A 24310-nucleotide genomic window follows, 5' to 3' on the forward strand; every position below is an offset into this window, starting at 1 on the left:
TCCTATTTAAAAAATCTTAAAAATTTGAGGATATGATACTTCTATATCACAATAAGTAATGTAAATGCCTTCTTCATAGGAGTAATTTGTATCAGGCAGCTGTTTAAGTCACACTATCACTGACAGTAGCTGTTCCTTTTCACTTAACAGATTTCTACTGAAAAAATATTTCGGTGCAAGAGGAATGTTTACTTTCACCTTTCAAAAATTTTACTCGGCTTGCTTTTACAGTAAGCAGCATAAATGTCAATCTATTCTTTTAATAAAAGGTGGAGGCACGGGGGTAAGTGTAGAGCAATGCTGTTACCTGTTGGTGTTTTGATTTGTCTTGCAAGTGAATAGCTTTCCATAGAGGTTACTAATGGAATCTTTTAGAAAACACTGACTTTTTTGATAGCAGCACAAAGGTAAAGCAACAGGTACAAATGAATGGCAGAGCGAATATTATTTTAGTCTTTATAAGGTACTATTCCCTTTCAGGATTCATTTTTCCAGTAAGTTTCTTAAGCTATTTTGTAAGCCCCTCTGGGTTTCCTTCTGTTATAGCTATTTAAATAATTTCAAATAATTTAGTTGAATCTAGTTTTAATTTTGAAAACTACGAATGAAAGGCATCAAATTATTTTTTCCCCTGTGCCCTTCCTTCAAGCACTGCTTTTAAAGTGGAGCTACCATGTATCTAGATAGAGATATATATATATACACACACCCCCTTATATTGTGTGTATTCTCTCTATTCTCGACACTAAGCCAGATGTTTACAGCATGCACTGTCCCACACTTATGCCATAACAGCAACACACTATTTCTTTGAAAGTCTTTCTCATTTCCAGACTCCGGAAAGCATAAATGAGTGGATCAATTACTGAATTGCACATTATTAAGACCAGATAAGTATTGAAGTGTGAGGTATAGCAGGCGCAGTATGGATTCATTGGGCAAGAAATGATGAGAATGAGGTGAAGGAAGAAAGGTGCCCAGCAAACAATGAAGACTCCAAGTAATATAGTGATGGTGACAGCTCCCTTCATGCAGGTACGCTGCTGGTAGGGCACCCCATCCATGGGGAGGGCTGCAATCCGCTTAACATGCAGGCGTGCAAACAAGAACATGTGAACATAAAGGGATGCCATGAGAAAGAGCATGGTAAAGAACATGGTGATGAGACAGACAATGACAGTTTTGCTTTCTGAGTAGGCAATGAATATGATGCCGCAGATGATACAAGCAATCCAAATGACCACAATCAGGGTTAAAGCTTTCTTCACAGTCATGATGCTGTGGTAACGGAGAGCATAGAAAATAGTTATGTACCTGTCAATGGCTATAACCAAGAGGTTGCAAATTGAGGCTACCAAAGAAATACAAATCATTGAGTCAAAAACATTGTCCATATGCTGAATAAAGTGGTCATCAATGATCAAATAGCCGTTGCTCAGGATTGCAATCATGATAGTCTCCAAGGCATTTGACATGCTCACTAACATATCTGCTACAGCCAAGCTACAAAGGAAGAAATACATGGGAGAATGTAGGTTTCCATTCTTCAGCACTGCGAGAATGACAAGGATGTTTTCCAGGAGGCTGATGATCCCTAAAGTCAAGAAGACCTCAGCTTTTATGAAGACCTGTTCGCAAAATCCATCGCTGCTTCTGTTATTCAGAACTGAGTCGTTGAAGTCTTCGGTGACATTAAGCAGCACAGGCTGAAATGAAAATGCAAAGTGTGTGGTATTCATTGTCAGCAAAGGAGTTGAATTCACAAGTGATTACGGACCTGAAAGGGCACAGGTTAAAACAGGAAAAAGGGGACCCCAAAAAAATGAAAAGAAGTCCTTCCAAGTTGTTGCTGTGCACATGGGATGAAATCAAGCAGGACTTCTCTTTAGTCACTTTTACAAGTAGAAATAGGGGAAAAAAAAAAAAAAAGTCTGCGTTTACAGTGAGTTTTGTCAGTCACAGGCTGCTCCTCTCCTTTATAAGAAACTGAGCTTCAAATCTTGCAGGCATCGAACAGTGTTTTTTTTGTTTTCTGAAGAGAAAAATCATCATCAGTACATTGCTGGTTCTAGCTCTCCTGATAATTAAAAGCAGGGAGTTTTCTCATCTGCTGTCTTCTGGGGCCCCTGCAGGTTTGTTGCCAGTACATTGCGGCTCAGCGAAGTCTCTCTTGCTATTTCAGTGGCAAGAAAGGAAAAGAGAACTAAGGGATTTAACCATGCATGAAAGAAAACAACTCCTACTTAATCCTGCGTGCGGAGCGTTGGCCATTAGAGAGCGAGCACCTTGCTGACTGACAGCTGCGAGCACCAGGTACAGCATCCCCACCGCGGCTCCGCCGGCGGATCTGAAGCCGCCTGGCGCCCTCTGCAGGCACCCCGAAGGATGGAGTCGCCTTCAAATTTGTCTGAAACACGGGATTTTCACCTAGCAAAACTTTATGCCTGTTCTGACAGCCGGGCCCTGCCCATGGGAGCGAGCAGGGGCAGGCAGCTGAGGGTGGTAGGTGTCCAGGGGCAGGCAGGATGCCCACATGCTGTTCTGGCCTCTGCTCCTCTCCTCCCCCTGTCTGGTTCGACTCGGCTGGGCACTGAGCTGAGTCCAGACAATGTTTCCTTTGAGTATGTCCTGGGCTCACTTGGGCTTTAGACCTTGTGGTTAAAGACAACAACCTGAGGGTGAGCTGTAGCACAGATGGATGTGGGTGCAAATATTATGCCCATGACATATTTGCTGAGACGCTCCAAAGTCTGTCATTAGCTAGATAGCGTTGGTTTCATCAGAGATGAGTTTCCAGAGATTTAATTCCTTGTCCACAAATGGTTTAAGTTTTGTCTATTTGGTTTCCTAAATTCCTTGCTCACAAGTGAAGTGAAGTGCTGGTGTGAGTCTCCACACCGTGCTCTCAGTGCCGTGACCCTCCAGCTCTGCTGAAGGATCTCAGTCAGCCTAAAGGCTTAACAAGCTCTTGCAAGCTGATCTTGTTTGTGTGTATGTGTGTGGTTTTTTTTCTTTTTTTAATTTTTTTTTCCTTCTCCCTGTCTGTAGAAGTGTGCTATGTTGTAGTGGCAGAGAAGGGTCACTTCAGGAGGGCCAGGGACTCAAGTGGTTTTTAAACCAGTTACATGGGTGTTAACTTGTAGTTAACCATCCAAACCATCTTTGGTAGCACTGCTTTCAAGCACAGAGTTCTTCAAGTTCAATTGCCTCAGTCAAACCTTTTTTTTTTTTTTTTTTTTTTTTTTTTTTTTTTTATACTATGGCCCAGTTCATGAGAATGGACATTTAATGTTGGTCTGATTTTCCTGGTAGCATCTTCAACAGCCTGAAGCCTTCTGACCCAACTGCTCTTGAACTCTCTCATCATCCCTCAAATCTCTGAAAAGGCCATTGTTCTGAAGACTAAATGCTGAGTACATGGAACTGCTCTGATGTAGACCTACTTTAATGAAGGTTCTTTTATTAACCTTCATGGGCATTTCATGTGAACACAGCTGTGGGATGAGTTGGTCTGACCCTGCTGGGTCTGTCTCCAGTATTTCAGCAGGCAACTACCCTTGGGGGTACCCGTACTGGAAGAGCTGCCCAGCTAGACATCTCTGCTGGAGAAACCAAACAAATCTCCACGTGCCCTTTCCTTTCTTCACTCTTTCAAAAGTAATACTCTCCAGTAGCTGCTTTTCCCCACAGGAGCCCACCATAACTGATCTTAACTGAAATTGTACCAATTTTAAGCCTATGCAATACTAGGGAGATCACCAGTTATTGTATATTAACAGGCAAGCAAGCATAAGGTAGATTTTTCCTTGCACGTTATTTACTCACACTGTATCTCTGCTGTGAATTTTCTAAGTTTGATTTTATTTTTATGAAAGTGCTTACTGATGTCTGTATACTTCATGACTTGTTTTTGCAGAAATAATTTAGAATCAAAACATACAGCATCATATATACTAATGCTTGGGGTTTCTGTTACCGGTTTATTAGCTCAAAAAGTTACAAATATTTTCTGGTTTCATTTTGAGCTTACATAATTCATACCATGCACCCATAATTCAATACCAAGAGGCAACAAATCTCAAATTCAGACTCCACGTGATACCTTTAAAAGGACAACATCCAGTGCAGTAACTTTAATCTGAAAAAAACCCTGAGGAATTGCTCACCAAGCTGTCCAGTTCACGCTTTAAAGATCCTAATTGGTCTCTCAAAGACTCTCCATAAATTCACAGTGATGTACTTTAAAGCAGATAGCTTAAAGCAACAGACTGTCTCTCCCGTATCTCTAATCCCATGGCAGTGGAAAAATATTCCTCTGTTCAAGTGTAGCAGTTATGGATGTAAGGCTAGAGCAGCTATCTTTTTGTGCAGTAAGCCCCAGTTACTTCTTGCCAGCTTTCTTGTGCTGATGGAGTGCACTCTCCAATCACTTGAAACAGTGATATCAAGACATAGTGACTATCACTGGCCTAGTAAACATTGTTTTTCTAACCGAGAAGGAGCCCATATGTACAAGGCTGGATGGATGTCCCTCCCTGCCAGCTCTGCTCTTGGATACTGTCTTTTGAAGTGGCAAGTGGAGGTTGTAGCCTCCCAGGGTGAGGACAGGATCAAAGGCAGAGCTCTCATTCGTGGAGGAGAGCTCAGTCTGGAGGAACAGCATCCTGCTGGGCTTAGCTCTGGATTAGCTACTGATGGAGGGGCATTTATGTTTTAGGCACCCACGTGTAAATCAATTCATAGAAGTGCTTTGCCATTTACATTCCAGTCCTGTCTTTCCCCATCTGGTTAGTTTCGGCAACATACTGTAGTAGTCCTGTAAACACTGACTCCAGAATGCTCCATCCCTTGTTGCCACGGTGTTTCAAAGACCACTACAGATTTCCCCACCTTTCAGATGGATCAGAGAATAAAAAGTGATTAAATATGTTGCATCATGAATTTCTGAATGTATCTGACAGCAGGAATCAAGCTACCATTTGCACTGAGATGCAATTTGAAGTGGAAATTGAATGTTAAATACCAAAGTGGATTAATGGCACTATTAGCTTTGCCATTAAGTGCTAAAAATAGTGGGCTAGAGCCTCATATATCTGAATGCAAGCTCAAACTCACGCCAAGGTCTTTGCAAATATGGGAAGAAGCTGTGTTTGCCCAAGAGACTGTAAAGTGTTAGGCCTTGTTTTCAAAAGGTGTAAGGGCATTTCTTTCCTCAGCACTGAAAAAACTATGTGATCTGAATTCTGGAATAACATATAATAAGCCGCTGCCTCTCAGCTGTCAGTTCCTGCTTAGTTTCCAGAGATGCTGTTTGTGAGTCTGTCTGTTGCAGTGCAAAATAGACAGGTTGCTCTAACATCTGCCACAGCACTGCAGTGGATTTGTGTCCTGGCCATCGCTACGTTACCTCTGAGGAGTGGCAACTTGCTGACATAATGGTAGGCATTCACATCCTCAACCCTGTAGACAGCAAATTCCACTTGTCTTGGGTAGGGGAGCAGAACCACTGCAATTTTTGCAACCCAGGACATATAAAATGAAATAATACCTGGTTTACATCTTTACTCCATGAAAATGTGGTGAAGAGAAGCCTGGAAAGTTAAAGGTATGAGATGTCTGTGTGTACTCCCCAAATTTTGCTCTGTGCATAGCTGTTCCCACCTTTTATGGCCAAGACCTCAAGGGAAAACTTTAAACTGCTGTCTGGGGTGTGCTCAGGACTCTTGCTCAGAAGAGATCCGTTATGGAAGTCATGCAGCTTAGGTGGGAGCAGTCAAGGTTTTGGACCTTTGTGCTTTTCTGGGTCATGGTGAGTCAGTAAGCTCATACCATATCTGAATGTTTCATCGCAACTCTGTTAATGTACAGAAAGTGTCATCTCCTGTCTTAAATCAGTGAGTAAAATACCATTCTCACCTCCTGTCTTGGGCTCTGCAGTCCATGATTAATGTTACATTTCCTAACGTTCTCTCCAAGTGTTGCGAGAGTATTTTTATTTGACACCCTGGGAGCAGTGTTGTCTTTCTGCTGTGTTCTTGTTTATTCCCGGGACTCAAAACCCAAACTTGCTGTTGAAATTATTGAAATTGTTTTTTAATGTCATAGTGTGCTGAACGACAGAAACACTGGCATCAGGAACTACAGAGTAGGTGACAGTTGCGTAGCAACTACAGGGATAGAAACCAAGGACTTCTGTCGGACAGCAGCTGGAGCCATAGGTCAGAGGAGAACAGGTTCGCAGGAAAGGAAACATCTCTTGCAGCATTATGCTCAGTCCTTTGCTCTATCAGCTATCACTGATAACTATATCACCTCCTTCTCATATTTTATTCTTTCAGCTTCCAGCCCCAAACTGCATTGTTACTTGTAGATGGAGAGGAATCTGTGTGTTTCACCAATTTGGCACAACTTTGATTCAGTTAGACTATCATATTGGTAATGATCAAATAGGTGGTAAGAAATTTCTGAGGTTTTGGCCTCCAGAATTACCCTTTTCCTGATTTTTTTTTTTTTTTGTTAATATATTTCTTATGATGAGTTTTCACATGCCCAAAAGTTTGTGAAGGCAAGGGGTGATTTTTATGCTTGTTTTGCTACGAGAACTTAACCTCCTGTACTCTGATTCTGAATACAGCAGTGCTTTTCAGCCCCTGGAGTGATTTACTGGAGGTGAATTGAGATGATCTTCAGGGTCTGGCTTAGCTGAGCAAGAGAAATCTTTTGAAATGCACCTAGAGTTCAAATCTTGTATTGGTTCTGTATACAAATAACAGCACTTCAGTAGACTGCTACAGTTAAAACCAATTCTGTAAACATGTGTGATTTAACCAGGATAGTTATTACTGAGGGAAACACCCTTCTGTGCTTCTACCAACAGTAATTTAAAAGCACATAAAAATTTTAGCAGCTTCAAGGCCAGATTGAAATTCCATGTTCATTTTTGCATTATGAAAATGTCTCCCTAACTGGGGAGGCATTTGAACTGAATGGGCACCAGCAGCTTGGCCCTGAAGGTTTCTAGACACTCAAGACTCTCAGCCTGTGCCTGCCTCAGGTTTGGCTGATAGAGCTCCTCATGCCTGAGCCTGGCCAGCACCTGTAAGGCAGCTGGACAGACACTACAAGTACTCTCTCCTCGCTACTCTCTGTACCTGTACCTGGATCTGACCGTGTTTAGCAGTGGCCACCTCCTCTTAGAATGGGTTCAGAAGAAGATGTGTCTTTGCTGTTTTGTATTCTGGGTTACTGATTAGAACTCTTGCCCAGGGTGTGCAAGACCTAATTTCCATTCCTTTCTTTGCCTGAAAAGATGACACAGTTCATCTTCAGGTTCGTGTTTCCCCATATCACCAGCATAAGCCTTGATTTGTCAGGGTTTTGCCCTGTACTTTCAGGGCAGCACAAAGCTCTGAACTTTCAGGTCATTTCTTTAACAGCATCCTCTAATACACACTTGCCATCATCTTTGCTTATCTGCCAATGCCAGGGCTGTTCTTAACTATCTGACGCTTCCAAACTTAAAATTATTATCTAGTACATGAACCTGTAATATTGGTAATGAAGGTTATGTATGCTTTGTTTCAAGCAGAAAGATCCTTGGAAGAATCATGAATAGCCGTTCTAAAACGTCAGGGCCACGCACCCCAAGTCCACAGACATGAAATGGGTAAAATGTGGAAACCGGGTCTCTCAGGATGTCTTATTGAAGTGGCTTTCCTTCATGTTCTTTATCTCACTGTTTTACCCTATTATAGCTTCCTTTCTAAGAAAAAAGAAGAAAAGAGGATGTCAGCACAATTAATGAAGTATTGGCTGTGACGAAGTCAAAGAATAAGATTTAACTGTTTTAACTACCAGCAGAAGTGAACCATTTTCATTGGCAAAAACCTTGGTCATGTTTTACAAAGTAGTTAATATTACGAGGTTTATTTTTTTTATGTTATTACTGCTCCTTTGTTTCTTTGCTAGTTAAAGTATTAAAGCTTCAGGGAAGGTAAAGAGAAAGTAACATCCACTGCTAAATGTGGATAATGGAGTTTTCTGGAGAGAATTCCCTTGTGAGGCTGTTGAATGAAAAACCTTGTTTAACACTTGTCTGAGATTCAAGCTGATAATGGTTGACAAATGCACAAAATTTTCCTTTATTTTCACTCTTTTTCAATAATAGTTTGTGCTAGAAAATTGAAATTTTAAAGGAAGTTAGAGGATAATAAGCAGATGGTCACTCCCGTGTGGCATGTAATTACTACTGTCCTGTGGTTCCAAGTAGTCAAAATAGTGAGTGAAATACTCTGGGAGACCTCTCCTCCGTGTTATTCTTTACAGAAAAGGACTTAAAAGATAAAATATTCAATCTTAGCAAGGCAAAGTGCATTGTTTTTGAAATCTGTGTGCATTTCTGGAGTGCCCTTAGCTTTACAGGCTTTGATTTGGGAATATCTGTAAACATGTGCTTGAACATCTGGGCACTTCTTGGTGGTTACTCAGCTCTCTACTGATGTACAGAGTTATTTGATGCTGAAGAGCTACTTTAGAATTTTAGTTTTTGATAATAGAATACTTGACAAATACACTAAAATAAACTTCAGATCTTATTCACCACATGACCTGTAGGTCACACAGAACTCTGAGTATTGACTTAATTCAAGAAAAATCCTGTTTAGTATTTTTCACTGAAATTATGAAGATATCACTAGTTACAATATTGGAAATGTGATTTGGGCTGTTTTTTACTTGGCAATTATCAAACTCCAATGAAACTGGAAGTAAGAGCCTCACAAGAATCTGGCAAAGAGGACATAAATGACACTGCTATAAACACTCAGGCGATCAAGAGGTGTCTACTAAAAAAATGCTGTTCTTAGGGTAACAGCTTTCTAAGAGCATTTTTAGTACTGTCAGATTCACAGACTGCAGAATCACTTGCAATATTAGATATCAGATGCAATACCGGAAAGATTTCAGCTATGTTCTTCCAAGAAATAGTAGTTCATACACTTAGTTGTGTCCATAGCTAATGATGTTATTTTATAGTCTGCGGCTTGCTGTGCTTTGAGGCAAGAGTGAATCTGACATCAGCTGAGGTCAGTGGAAGTTGCATGTGTCTGTCTCAGATCAGAAGAGATTTTTGCATTGGAAGAGTAGATCCTCACCTGATACAACCAACCACAAACCTCTCAAAGCAGAACACTAGCAGTTTGTCTCATTTAGGATGTGACCCACTGAGCTTTCTTGCAACCTTGGCTGGAGCAAAAAGTGCCAGTATTGCAAATGAAGAGGCAGCCTGCCAACCTTTGTCATTAGTGAGGAAAAGGAACATGTAATAGTGATTGTGATGAGGTGGCTTTCAGATGAGTGTTTCTATAATTTCTACCAGTTAACATGTTAATTTAAACAAAGTCAACCTTTGGACATTATATACAGTTTTCCTTCTCATCCAAGGGTAAAAGGAGACAAAGCAGACCTGATTGCAAAACACTTACCAGCACCTGCAGGTGCTTTGTCATATTCAAGCGATTCCAATTGCTTCAGACTAATAACAGTATCAGTTTTGTCCTCTCATTTACAGAGTGAAAGACAAGCAGATGTGATTGAGCCAGCTGCATTCTGCTGTTAGCTTCATCAGTGCCAAAAATCCCTGGAATATCTTCCTCATCTCCCTGGAAGCCCTTGCCTTCATAAATCTTCTTGCCCTGCAGTGCCGGGGCTGAGCAGTGGGCGCATTTGGCCTTTTAAAGCCTAATAACCTAATGGTGCTGACTGACCTCATTCCTGGCACTATAGATAACTGTAAGGCTTTGGAGACTGGCAAGCTTTAGAGATGATCCTACTGAGCCGTCGGAGGCTGTGGGTTGATGGGCATTGGGACAGATTGTTCTGCTAATGCTTAGAGCACCTCAATTTGTTGCTACGCTTGGAGTCTGGTGTTGCTTCCTTGCAGACAAAATACTTGCACAAGGACAGAAAAAAAGCCGCCACAACCAGAAAATTGAAGCTTTTTTCTTCTGATTGATTTAAAGAACGTAGTCAAAATTTCTTAGTGACTAAGTATCCTTTATTGGCAGCGCTGGATGCATGGGGGATCCTTCTGCCTAACGTGCATGTTTAAGGTAGCTAATAATTCCATATTTATACAATGAAATAATGATTATTCAACTAATATCTATACGTATTCATTATCTAATCCCGCCTACCCTCGCTTCGTATGTTAATTAGCTTATCAGTCCTTCATGCTTGCGCAAATTCTTCCAAGAATTGTGGGCAGGGGTCTCCGAGACGTGGGCAGTGGTCTCTAGGAGGAAGGCTGTAGGTCTTCCTCATGGTGTACTTTTCACCTCTTGCCTGTTATGTGATGGTCTTGCATATTTGCAGTGTTCTTATCAGTCTGAGGTAATTTATGCCCTTGCTGGCCATCTGCTTTTCTTGCTTAATTGTTTCTTTTACCCTTATCTGTCCTCTCCTGCTGAAGTGTTCTGCTAAAGTTTTAACATAGAAGGTCAGCAGACAGGCGGATGTCTAACAAAGGATAACAGAACAGACACGGAAGGTCGATGAGTAACATATGGCGGTACATGATATCTACAATTGTTACAGTGGTTAACAAACATTATAATGGTTATTCTTTAATTCTATTCTAAAGTTAGTTCACACTACATCATGATGCTGCCACTCCTTACATGCCAGAGTTGGACTGTATGCTCTGTCTGTCACCAGCCACTCCTAGACCTGCAGAAGTACTGGTGTCAGGCTGTTGAAAATGATGTCTGCTTGCATGTCTGCCTATTTGTGTGTGGCCCCATGTGAGTATTGCAAAAGAGATGTCCTTGGCTAAGCCGTCTTGCAAAAAACCCAGAAACACTCACCCAAGGAACCAAAACCAAACCCAAAACAGCTCTGCTCTCCCATTATGAGTAAAAAGAAAAGGAGTGGGGGGGTGGAGTCCCACAGGTGTTTACTTTGACTGTTCACATATCAGCATATGGGATATTCCTGAAATCGGTGGGAAAGGCCATGGGTTAGGTGGTTTCCTCTTTCTAGCTGCAGAAGGGCACACCCATAAGACTGCTTCTCTTTCAAAGACAGTGATAAGAGCTATCAGAACCCATTCTTGTAATTTCAATTATTAGTTAGGTCTAACTTTTGCCTTATTAATTTTGTCCAAGGATTTCCTGTTGTACTCCTGTGTTTGGAAGATACTGTCTTATGGTTGTAAAAAAAATTTCGGCTTCAGTGCTTTTATCTGCGTTGCTTTTTACAAATACCTTCTAGAACAGAGCAAGGCAATCTTTTTGTAATGATTTAGCAGTAACTAGGAATAGCAAAGGCCCATGTCCATCTATCACACCAACCACATTGTGCACAACCAATCGTGATGTTGCACTTCAACAGTAAAACTGGACTTAAATGCTAAAAGATAGTCCCTTTTCTAGATTCTGAAATTTTCAATATGAGCCTTTTTTTTTTTTTTTTTGGAGTAATTTCAAACTAAAGAGTGTGAATATGGAATGTTTTCTGTTAAACAGAATCTTCTTGATTTGGAAAGCAAATGTGGTTCATGAAACCTTCTATCAATTTATTATGGAAAACAGAAGTGACAACTAGTGTCATACTATTTCGTGTTCCTCTTTTTTCCAGTTCAAGTGCACAAGGTTATTTACACATCTTTATAATTAATAATAACATAGTTATGTGTTTGAATAGCATGTTTTCTCATTTAACACAAGAAAACAAGTTGATGTTTAAGTTCTTGTTTTTACTGAATATTGTCTTGAAGAAAAGGTGTCATGAAAAGGTTACATCTGTTGCTTACCTTACACAACTTCTGATGGCAGAAATAATTAAATTTCAGCTGAATTCACCAATGGTGCTTTTTTTGACTGTTTATAAACTTCTCAAGATGTTCTATAACCTTGTTTTTCTAGGCCAGTGCTTCAGAGGACACAGGTGCCAGACCCCCAGACCAATGAAGCCTGACCTCAGGCGCTCACTCATCCATAGTGATCTCAATGTGTCACTGCCCAACACGTTTTTGCAGAGGTGGAGTGAACCTTCAAACCCCTCCTGCTTCCCCTGACTCCGGTCACTTTGGATCTGTGCTCTATTATTCCCTTTGTCTTCTGGACTGGTTGTTATTAGTTAATTTGTATGTATACACTGATAATAAGTGAGTCTAAATACAATATATAGGCATAATGTTACTAAGCGTTTTCCTTATGCGAGCCAATAATGCCTTTCCTCGTCCAAGCAATGCCAGCTTGAAAAGCTTGTGTGGACTGTCTGGAGAGACTATGTGCTAACAGGGTGTCCAGAGATCTGTCGCTGCTATAAATATACACCCCTGCCTAGCGTGTGATTGTTCCTTCACTGGCTAATTACATGTCAGAGCAGAAAGGGGAATAAAATACAGCGCTTACCATTTTGCAGTGGAGATACTAGATTCAGTGCCAGGGAACCTCATTCCTGTATCTTAACCATGGGGTAATTTGTTTTCAAAACTTTGTTCTCCTTTCCCTCTCACTTCATAGGAAGCAGAGGGGTAAGCTCGTTCAGCCTGAGCTTCATGTTTTTTCCCCTCTAGCCGGGCAGGCTTTTTTCTTGAAATCTCTTCCTTCGTTTTCTGTATCAATTGGGAAGTGGTGACTGAATATGACCAGGCTCTGCAGCCTCCCGCTTGCTCTTTCCATTGCCTAGCAAATAGCCTGATGGTGAATAATTCAGTGACACTGAGGTGGGAATTTCAAAAAGCTTTTAGTAATAACCTGCCACTGGCAAACATTGGTGGCTGAAGTTTCTAAATAACAGCTATGGCTAAAAATACAGCAGAAAGTGCAGCTGAGTGCTCCCTACATTGTAAAAATGGAGCATAATGATGAATACTTCCCGGAGGGAACATCGGCAGGGCAGACTCTCGATTTAGCCCATTTCAGGTTGTTGTTGCTGCTGCTGCCTGGGACTGTGCCTGCAGGCCTGTTTTCTTGGGGATGCTCTTTCAGAGGCTGTGCCAAAAGAAGCTGCCCAAAGGCAAATTTGATTTCGATGATATTCCTCATGTGAACGCCAATTTTGTCAATGATTTTTAAAGCCAGCATCTAGGAATCTGGTGGCTTGCATTTGCTGGCTTTAGTGACGTGTAATAGCCCCCTCTTCAGAAAAGCTGGGCTTGCAAATGTGCTAGCTAAAGCCTTGGTGACTTACTGCCTTACTTGAGCTTAAAATTACATGACTGCACATATAAAGAAGGGTGAGGATTTTAGGGAATGCTTGGTCGTTGTTTGCAACACTCTGGTCTAAAGCCTGCAGTGGGATTACTTGCATGGGTGGACAGCTGCATGTGTAGCTCCAGCCAGCAGTATCGCTCACCTGAGACATAACGGTTGTGTGTGGGAGCCTTTTCTTTATTCTTACCCTGTCATTTGCTGACCAAGACTGGAAATGGAGGAGGTGGCTGTATCAGTGATGTCCCAGTATGTCCTGCTATATGTGATGCAGTGGCCAGAATGAAATGGGGGGAAGGCGAGGAGGCAGCTGCAATCTCCTGTTGTCTTTCGTTAGTATATGCTTTTGTCAAAACAATCTGTTTTGACTGATGACTGAAGTTTCAGGAGGAGGTTGCAGGAGAAGAGGCAGCCTTTGGTCACAGAGTTCCTTCTGGGATGAAAAGGCCATCCTGGAGTATGGAGGGCCCCGACTCCTCTGCACCTCATTAAAGGAGCTGACTCACTCTTGGAGATTTTCAAGAGACAGAATTTCTTTAGCTCTCTCTTTGATTCCACAGCCAATTTCTTGCTATTTCAAACCCTCCAGAATTTACTGCTTGCCCCTGCTGTGCCCCAGCCGTTCTCATGCCTGGTGGATGCCCTGGGTGCAATCACTGGACAGTCCATTGTATTCTGACTCAACTCATTTAAACCCATATATATGGCTCTTCCAATTGCAAACTGCTTTGATAGTCCACTTTTTTGAAAGCCTGAAATTAAGGTAGTGTCTGGTGCCATCTTGTGTCATGGAGGAGTAAACATAGAGCTGTCACGTTTTTATACAAATTTGGAATAATGTGTTTTTTTAAATTAGCTTTATGGTGCATCCCTGGATGCAGCATCAGTATTAATGTGTCAAAATCACCAGTGACATTCAGAGGACTAGAATTTTGCATGAAATATATTGTAAGCAGTTGCAAAATGAATTAAAATATGAATCAATGTAGCGTCACCAGCTTCAGCAAAGCTTTCTTGACTCTGAAGTGCAGGCTGAGGGGCAAGCAGGTGTGAGCAGTGCTGGCTAAAGGCCACTGAGCTTCAGCTAAACTAGAGGGACTTTTCATGGGAAGTACTGCTTGGTTTGACGTTACTTCATCATGATTTTACAAAGTTGTCCTTGTCAGGCTTAGCTCACCCCTTTCAGGCAAGTGATTTTGCCTCCACCTCTCGCGGCCCCTCTGGGCTGCGGGAGGCAGAGGGGGCAGTGGATGCGGCGGCTGCTGCTGGGACAGGGGAAGCTGTGGTGCTCTCCTCTCCTTGCCTGCGGGGTTTGGGGTTGGTGTCATCATCCTGCGGAGCTGAGCAACCAGCTGGGATGGCAGGTCTGCTCCTTCCCACCGAGCAGAGCCCCCAGGAGGACCAGCGTACTGCAGCGATGCACTGGGAGCACTGCTCTGATGGTTCCTTTATTAATGTTTGTTGCATGCAGTGGGAAGCTCAAAGGAAATTGCTCAAGTAGATGAAGAGCCATTATTTTTAGAAACACGTGGGTTGCTTCTTTTCTTTTCTTGATGGTGACAATGAGCAACTATCAAAGGCAGAAGACTGCTGGAAATGTTTTGTTGTTCAAAATTCAGCAACCAAGTAGTTTGTGCATTACTAATTCACAAAGGAACAACTAATAGCTCTATTGTTAATTACTAATTTGCTTTATTTATCTATCAAACTGCCACTATGCTTTGCAGAATGTACTGTACAAAAATCAAAGAATGAGAAAAGAATATTGGCTTTTATAAAAGAAGCCAACAAACGACACCTTCATCAATTAGGCACTGTGTACCTGCTTCTTAATTTTAATGAATATATATATTATCTCTATCTTCTAGTTCCTAGTTTTTTGTTGTTGTTTTTTTTTTTTTTCTTTTCTGGGTTCTCCCACTATTCATTCAAAATGTGCATGTTGAATTAATTACAAAATTAATTCAAATTACCTGAAACATTTTAATCCACTCATTTAACGGAAAAATATTTCTTTTATGGTATTTCTGGTGAAACATATGGGAAGTGTTTCAATTTGTCCCATGTCCAGCCAGTGTGGCTGGCATGGGCTTCCACTGCACAGCTCCAGTGCGTCCTTGCACGCTGATGGTCCCCAGCCTTCTGAGTGTCCTGCTGGGCTGGACCTACTGCCATGCTGACTGTCCTGTCCAAGCCACCTCACCTTTCCCAGATCTCTCCTTTCTCCCTTGGGCTTTATTGCAGAATCACAGCTGTAAATTAAACAATTAAAATAAGGTGAAATTGATACATTCTGGTGCTCTCAGATCTGAAGCGTGCTCTCTTGACTCTACCGGGAAAGGCTGGACCAGGTTTTAAATAAAAGTCTGATTTCTCCAGGAATAGTTGAATGTAAACTCTTAATTTTTCATATTTAAATATTTTTTCTCTGCTTACAGTTTAAGAATAAATTTACAGATGTGTTAAAGAAGCAAAGATGTATGAAGCTGTGTACCTTGGGAAGGATTTATGGGTGAGAATACTGCAGAAACTGGCAGCTTGTGCAAGGGTTGTGTACTGAGCTTCACTAGATGTCACTGTCGACCTGAATTTAGTTTCACAGACTCAATCGGTTTTCAGAAGTTTTGATTTTAAATTATTCATCTCCACCGCGCCCCTTCCCCCCCCCTTGCATTTAATGCACAGGGAATATCCCAGTTTGGTGTAGTATTAATCTGTCGCGCATAAATATTTTTCTTGCTTAAAACCAGAATCAAAATTAGGTCAAATAGAAATACCTAGAATTTGCAATACTATCAATTTCTGCGTTAGATATTCACTGGGGAAATAGAAAAGCTCCCCCCCCGCCCCCGAAACAGGGTTTCTTTCTAACATGTTTGATTGGTTTTCCAGTTTAGTTCAGAAATTGTTGGCACAGTCACACTCTCCATCATATGAAATGAAGAGCAAGTTGTCCATTTCAGCCCAAAATATATTCTTGGCTTTAAAATACTCGATTTTTGCTGATGTTAAAAGGCAGAAGTGATATTTAGGTGATTTATCTGATTTAACTTAATAATGTTCTCTTTTAAATTGCTAAGGGTTTCTGTTTTGATACTTCTTGAGCCAATTTTTTTCAATGAATTCAAAGGATGTTGAAGGGGCTCTATTCATCCTAAAAAATCTGAATAATCTCTGCAATATAGACCCTCTGTCTTTTTTAAAATAAAAGTGCATGTAAGACAATTACCACTTTCAGGTGTGAAAGACCAGGCTGACCACTCCTCTCTTATCTCCTGTCCTGACAGTGATTCCCAGCTTTGCTTGTTGGCATCATGGACTTCAAAGAAGGCACAGAGGATCTGGTTGAGGGTGCCTCCCAGGGCTGGCAAACTGGTATCTTTAAAATAGCAACTAAAATAAAATTGAAAGCACCCAAACCATGAAATTTCCATGGCAGAGGTGACCAAGCAAGTGTATGGGAGGAAGGATGGATGGATGGATGGACAGACAGACTGAGGGCTGAACACCAGCGTTTAGCCAGCTGATGACTGCAAATGTTTAATATAAAGCTCAAGCCTAGCATCCTACAGGTTAGTTGTCTTTCTGCTGGTCTCCTTTGCACCTAATTGTGTCTCAGCGTGCCGTCTCTTCCCACTGTGGAGATCCAGGCTGTGCTGAAGGTATCGTTTTTCTCTTTCAGTTCTGCAGTTCAAGGCACATCTCTCATTTGGTCACTGAGCAGTATATATAAGCCCTTTATCAGACCAACCCCTAATGTCAGGATGTTTTTTATCTAGTATCTCAGTTAGTTCCTTGATGTACTCATTAACCTTGTCTGAGAAATGACAGCTACAATTGCAGTATGCTTCCTTTGGAGTAGATACTCCACCCCTCTGGTCCTTTCAGCCTTTTCTTCCTCTTTCCTTTAGAAAAATGAACTGTTCACTCTTCAGTTACCCAGCTTTTTAACCCCAATTCTTTCTTCTTGATTTACCTTCAGCATGCCTCCCCACATCACTTTCTGCTGATGAACACACTTGGTATGCCTGCTGTCATACTAGGTCAAAACCCCACGTTATATGATGGAATCATTAGGAGCTCTGCCTTCCTCTCTTTCTCAGCATCGTTCCAGAGAAAAAAGAAAGAACCCATTTATAAAACAGGTTTAGGCAGTAATTTTGAGGTGAAACAAGTTTCCAGTGAAAGGCTTTATTTTTGACTCTTAAAATAGTTTGTGAGAGCATTCCAGCTCTGTTGAAATGTTCATGCTTGAATGAGAAGCAGAAATGTTTCTGTGAAGTTCATGCTTTTTTTTTTTTTTTTAACAAAAGAATCATTTCATTCAATGTCTCATTTTTTAACCTGAAATGACTTCCTTCATGATGTACTTTTCTTGGGCGTGAAAATGTTCAAGAAAATTCTTTAATGAAATGAAAAAGGCACATGCAAACATTTTTTTTACTTTTGCCTATTAAATATTTCAGGTTGATTAAAAACATACTTGTCATAGGAATTTTTTTTCCCCCCAACTTCCACAAAAAGCACAAAACAATGAGTTCACACAGGGTTTTCCATAATATGCTATTGGAAAACTCCTGGGGATTTAGAATTTTAAAAGGCAGGTAGGGAAATCTCTGATTTCTGGCATGTGAAATCACTCCCAGGGCTGTAAGGGCCCCAAGAGAAGTGAGGTAACGCAAACCAGGAGGCTAACAAGGAGATTCACACCTTGTGGTTGGATACAGAAGCAAAGGATGTTTGGAAAAAGCTGTTTAGAATATCTGTTTGTAAATCTGAGGCACCTGAATTGTCTTTTTAGCCTAAAAAACATCAGGAAAGCATGGCAGATGTGCACTGACGGGAGTGGGACCAGCCTTTGGGATCGTGGCCCGTGGCTGAGATGGGCAGCAGCACCTTCAGAGAGGTGGTGGTGAGGCAGGGCGCAGTGCTGCTCCAGGCGAAAGAGCCCCCTGCCTGGCAGCAAACACACCTAGTGCAAGTACTGAACAAGAGAGAAAAGTGGTTACAAGGTCATCCTCAACAATAGAGGGGAAAAAAGCCGATGTCAGAGTAGCTCGTGTAGTTCTGAAGTAAAATACACATTGCTGGTACAAGACATGGCCTTGTGCATCAGTCAGTGCACAAAATGTTCTTGTTCTTCCGTGTTGGTTCAAAGCCCTTTTCCCCATTCCTTTTGTCTTCCCTGGAGAGCAGTTTATTTAAGCACTGAATTTTCCCATGCGTTTGCTTCAGCCCGTGATTCGGGCATATGTTTGAATTGATTCACTGAGAAGAAAAAAAGAAAATTACACCAGAGCCTTTATTAAAGGAAGGTGTAATTAACGACTTCAGATTAATTGAAAATGTTTTCTCTAAAAGTAGCAATTGAGCTCCATTCTGATTAACTGCTTTCTCACAGTCTTTGTAACCTTGCAGAACGTGCTGTTCAACATGCAGTGGAGGGGAAAAGACCATCTAATGTCTCTGTAGAACCTTTATAAAAGAAACCTGTCATTTTCCTATTCTGAAATGTTCTGTGGTGCTATAATCGTATTACAAAAAGAAGTTCCTTGGGGTTCTTTAATTCAAAAAGAAAATCATTGTTCCTCAAGGGCTGAGGAATCTAAGGGGGAATAGGCCAATACTAGAAATTTGATTTTGAGTTAATGAGTTGCTATTTTATTTTAACAAAATGTCTTAAGATAGCTGTTGAAGAAACATGTTTCCTGTGATTTCTTTTTTTCAGTTTAGTAAAAATTTCCATCCTGTCGTGCTGGACATAGAATAGTCAGAATTGAGAGCATTGTAAAAAAACCCAGTCTTTTATTAAATATTTATTTAGAAGATTTGGACTTAAGCCATGAGACGTTGTTGGCCTTTGTTAAGCTAACATTCTTTCGAAGAATAGGACTTACTTTTAATCAGTTCAAATTATTAAAACCTGTTTATATTAGCATATATTGACCTTCCTTTTCATTTGTATTGCTTTAAGTAATCTTGGGAGAATTCATTCCTAATCCTTTCCCTCCCACACAGTTGCTATTCTAGCCTCTCTGGGGTCCATCTACAATGTTGAGCAAGTGTGAGTTTGAAGGCTCTTGCTTATGAAGCTGGTGAGCTCCGTACGGCGGCAGGGCCCGCTCCTAGGCACGAGTTCCGTCCTGTTCCTGGTGCGCGGCCTGCAAGGCGGATGGGTTGGCCGGCTCTGCGCCATGTCGCTCTCCACCGCTGGTCGCTGGCCTCCAGCCTGAATCCGGGCTGCTTGCGCTTGCCTTTTGCAGTGCTGTCTTTTGGCTGAGCTCTGGCAGATCAATCAGCTGAGCTTCTCGGCCAAAGGGCCATAGCAGTGTCAGAAAGAGCGGGTGGGCTTTGTACACAGGGGAGCCCTGCCCTTGCACCCAGGGGGGTCCATTGGCACCCCTGCTGTGCTGGACTTCTCAGCATCCTCTCCCTGCATTGCTTCTGTTAAAAAATTGCCTCTGGGCCGGTAGAGGAGGGAGACCTGTCCACAAAACGTTTCAATTCCTGTCACTTAAAAAAAAAAACGCTTTGCGGGAGATGCGTAATGGGTTTTGATTTTCCCTTTTGCTTCTATTTGGCCAAGAAGAATTTACAAAATATGAAGAGTCCAACTTCAAGCCATATCTATGGAGAACTTTTAATCTCAGAATTAATTTTAACACATTTTTGTGTCATAATAGAAGTCACCACATATAGGTGAGGAAACTGAGGTGGATTTTCTCTAGCTGCTGAACAATTTTTGTCAGAGTTGTAGTCAGGTTTCAGGGATACCTTACTGTTAATTCCCTCTTCTAATCACTAGTCTCTCCTCTCTGACACAGATAGCAAAGGCAAAGTTTAAAATACTGTTTATTTTTACAGGAATCTTGTATGTTAACCTGCAGGTGCCTTTGTGGTTTCATCCAATACGCACATATCCATGCTGGAGTTTGAGGACCTGTTAAAGATTGCTGCTGTGTGTAAAAATGCTGCTGTGAAAATTGACCATCAGATTTGTAATTCCTTGGGCAAACTTTGTTACATTTAGTATGAAGTTTGTTTTGGTAACTAACATGCTGGGTGTTCAGATAGATCCAATATAGAGTAATAAATCATAATTTCAGCATTCATGGTTCGGTGATTTCAGGAAGTAACTAGAACATAAATATCAGTTCAGGAAAAGCAAACATACAACTAAGTTTCTTGTATTTTCACAGAGCTGCCATAAGGAACTAAAGCATCATTATTGTTTCTTTCAGTTCTCAGCGTAAAAGGAAGTAACACTTAATAAAAGCCATTGGCTGCAAGATTTCATAAGAGAGAGAGAAGCAGAGAGAAAGAACGAGAACCGTGCTGTGGAAAAGCAGGTGTGAATGAATAAACTATAGTTTGCTACCCTATGGGATACTGATGAAACAAATAGAATTTTCACAGACATGGATAATACAAGAACACAAGACACTCTTTCACAGGTAAAGGCAGAAACTATTATGGCTTGTGTGAAAGTGCTATTTGTTGTACATAACTGAAGAGATGGCATATCAGAAACTGAAAATGACTTTATATTTTATTGGCAAGGAATTTGCAGTAGATTACTTAATGTAATTGATTATTATGTGATATGAGCTGGGACTGGTCTAATATATCAGAAAGTGTTTGCAGATGTGTATGAAACAATATTTTTCTGTGCTGTATTCTTAAGAAAGTTGAAAGGTGTGAGGTTTTCCAGATACAAAGAAAAGGACAAAGAGAGAAAAATCACTCTTTCTATTGCCATGCTAGGGAGGATTTATTAATACTATATATTATCTGTGCTAAAAATTTCCATAAGGTAATTGGAGGGGAAAAAAAGTGGTTTATATTATAGGCAAATGCAGTCTTTTGATAATCATACTGGAATTTAAAGTGATTGATATGCCAGAATTGAATATACATCAGGTTGCAGCACTATTGAATTTGTCTGAGTGTCTGCCAGATATATAGTTGTTGCAGCACTCTGCTTGTTTCAATACTTGCATGTTTGCAAGCCTGTTATCTGGAGACTTAGGCGGTGGAAAACTCCTCTCTGACTAGGCTAGCTGACTGCATGTATTGGTGGAGGTTCTCTGGTGTGTGATCTGGAGTAAGGAGCAATTAGAGGAAAGAACGAATGTGTTATGTGTAGGCTGAGGAGGTGTGATGGAGTGGTTCTGAGTGAGTTCTGAGCAGCTACGGAGGGTGGCTTGGCTAGCAAAGCACAAGAGCTGGGGAGAATCCAGCCCTGTCTGCATCATTCCCCCTTTTCTCTGAGAAGTATGAGATGTTCGTTGAAAAGATTTGCTCTGCGAGGCTCTAGACAGACCCAGAGCAATTGCATAAACCAGGGTGAAACCATTTTATTGCTCCTTGGTTTGTCAAAGAGGAAAAAGGGCACAGGACAAATTGCTGCCTTTGGTTACCTCCATACAACATCAGCCTCCTTGGCCTTTGAGGATTTTCTGTGGTGGGCAGTGTAACAGGTGATCCAAAGACAGAGTCATTTAGCTACACAGATGTTTATTGCTTCACCTGAAGTAACAGCACCCGAAATGTCATAAAATTGCAAGTCCCTGGCACTAGTCAGTATAATGACATGCTGAGGTGCTGGGATCTATTTGGAAAAGCTGTGGATGACAGGGGTGTTGAAAAGGTCCAAAAACAGTCTGAAAGTGTTTTCCCTTTCTCTGCTGCCTACGGTGTTTATTGCTTGGCACTGACGCACGAGCCTGAGTTGCAGCTTATGAATCATTGTTCTTATTTCTTACTTCAGGTACTGCTGGGGAGGTCAGGGGCAACACAGATGTGGAAATAACCAAATATTTGCTACCAGAAAGGGCTTACATGTATGAGAAACAGGAAACCATAACCAGGTGGTGCCACTTTTCCCTTTCTTTCACTCCCCAAGGCCTGCAATAAAGCATATGCACAAAGCTCAGGTTGTACCATCAGCAAAATATTTGCAAAGCTAAACTGCATGTGAGAAAAATGTGTGTTTTAAAGTTTTGTGAACTCCTTTTAAAACTTGGCGATATGTCTTCATGAGGCTTTTCATCTAAGTCTTTTGACAGCTGATAAGATCACGGTGCAAGGTGGAATGCTTGTCAGACCTTTTGCTTTTCCACTCTGCTTTACTTTAATCAACGACTTTAAAGTACTTTATCCCCGTGGCTTTCCCATACAATTTTTGTTAGGCTTTTTTTTAAAGGCCAGCTCTCTTAGGCGATTGATTTTTTTTTTTTTTTTTTTATTTTTTTCCTTCCTCCCCTCCCTGGTCTTTTCCAAGGTAGCTTAAAGCAGATTTTCACTGTGTGTTTAGCAAGGGATCAGCTCCATTTAAATAAGGCCAAATGATGCCATATATTCTTATATGTGTATTCATGAACATGTACCCAGCCTCAGCAGCAGCTCTGTAGCCTCTGAGATGGGCAATTGTTGTTAGACTACAAGTCAGAAATCTGATGTTCTGCTCATCTGCTGGGGCTTCTAATGACTTGACTATACGTATTGCGTGGTCAGTCCAGGACAGATGGGGCTCAGAACAGTCTGCTCCCTGCACTTAACATCAAATGTCAGCCCGTGCAGAGGACCTGTGAGACAGTTCAGCTTCCTTGGTCCTGCCGGTGTTTTGACCCTGGGTGTCTGTGGATTCTGCGGAACTGCTGGATGAGAGATGCTGCATCAGTGCATATTGCTTTGAGACTGCACTTATACTTAAAGCCAGAATCACTCGTAGGCAGATGAAAGCATCAATATGGAAACAGTCTGTGTGGGAATCAGAGAACACCTTTCCTTGATCCACCTAAACCCATCTCAAAGTCTGGGAATGTGTTTCTTTTATAAGACAAGATTGAAGGACCCAGGGAGGCTGCACTGAATTTTCATGTTTGCTACTCAGCAGGAAGTAGCCCATGAAACAAAGAGGGTAAGAAATGCCTATGGAACAAGGATGAAGTACACGCTGAGGTATGTCTTCCTCATCACCCATACACAGGTGGAATTCCTCAGTTAAATTTCCTGCTACCGAGCTGTTTGGAGCTCCATCTGTTTTGCTCCATTCTCAATATTGTCCAAGTTCCTGAAACTGGAAGTACAACAGATATTGCCAAGCCTCTTTTTGAGAGGAAATTATTTCCTGAGTTTCAGAAAGGACTTAAAGACCCAGCATAAATAGATGTGCAACTAATCAATCCTGAGGAAGTTAACCTTGCTTGGAAAATGTAGTGTACTTTTGTAGTATTAAGTATTAAGAACATAGCAAAAACATTTACACAGACAAGGATTCAAGGATTATATTCTGCTAAATCCGTCAGAGTTTAAGAGGAGAGTGGTAAGGAGAAATAGCCTCCTTTTAACTAAATATTTTGCTAGGATGATTTATGGGGGGAAAAATGTTAGAAATAATACATCAGTAGATGGATGCTCATTGGGGTTTTTCCTTAAGCTCTCAGACTGTGTTTTGATTAGAACATAATGAAGAATTTGTTCATTAAATGTTCCAGCTAATTAATGTAAAATTCATGGAGACCCTGGATTCTCAGTTAAACGTGCATGAAATGAGTGTTGCGTTCTCTATATTGCACTTTTTGCTTAGCAGGTGTTAACTAATACGATCTAATAAACATCAAGTATAATGAAATGAGTCTTGTTCAGCATTTAATAATTTTAGCAGCCCAATTCTTCCCTGATTATGTATCTATCTTTTACAAGATGTTAGGGCACAAAATGAGATTGTAAGCCTTTGAACAGAAAGATGCATGCTTTTCTCCAAAATAATTAGATGTCACTGTTAAATAGTCTGGTAATCTTTGTTTCTTCACAAGATTAATTGGACTATCATGTTAATAAGCAAATATGATTATCCTCAATAGTTCTTATCACTGTGCTCTTATTACTGTGACTAAAAGCATAGAATATTATTATTTTACTAACAGAAATATTTCTATATGAGCCACCTTCTTTAATCTATTTCAGTCCATTTTGTAGTATAGCATTCAAATTATACCTCAATACCCCAACAGAATACTAAGCAAATTCACACTTAAGTATTGTTTTGAAATCAAGTATCATTTGATACACTCAGGACACATATTGCAAGT

General features: G+C 41.0%; 2 protein-coding genes across 3 annotated transcripts in view; one reads left to right on the top strand and one right to left on the bottom strand.

Annotated features, from left to right (window-relative positions):
• Nucleotides 1-524: 524 nt before the first annotated feature.
• Nucleotides 525-1888, bottom strand: MC3R (melanocortin 3 receptor). Its single transcript, XM_005235933.3, has one exon. It carries the CDS (start codon nt 1737-1739, stop codon nt 759-761), a length of 981 nt encoding a protein of 326 aa, XP_005235990.1. The 5' UTR covers nt 1740-1888; the 3' UTR covers nt 525-758.
• Nucleotides 1889-20504: 18616 nt separating this feature from the next.
• The window catches only part of LOC101919882 (formin-F), a 52184-nt gene continuing 48378 nt past the window's right edge, over nt 20505-24310 (top strand). For both annotated transcript variants that reach the window (XR_008748762.1, XM_055814008.1), the window contains exon 1: nt 20505-20668. Coding sequence is in view for 1 of the 2 variants with exons in the window: in XM_055814008.1 (XP_055669983.1) it covers nt 20633-20668 (36 nt within the window). In the remaining variant the exon portion in view is untranslated. The remainder of the gene's footprint in view (nt 20669-24310) is intronic.

Source organism: Falco peregrinus, chromosome 9, assembly GCF_023634155.1.
Source record: "Falco peregrinus isolate bFalPer1 chromosome 9, bFalPer1.pri, whole genome shotgun sequence".
Classification (NCBI taxonomy): domain Eukaryota; kingdom Metazoa; phylum Chordata; class Aves; order Falconiformes; family Falconidae; genus Falco; species Falco peregrinus.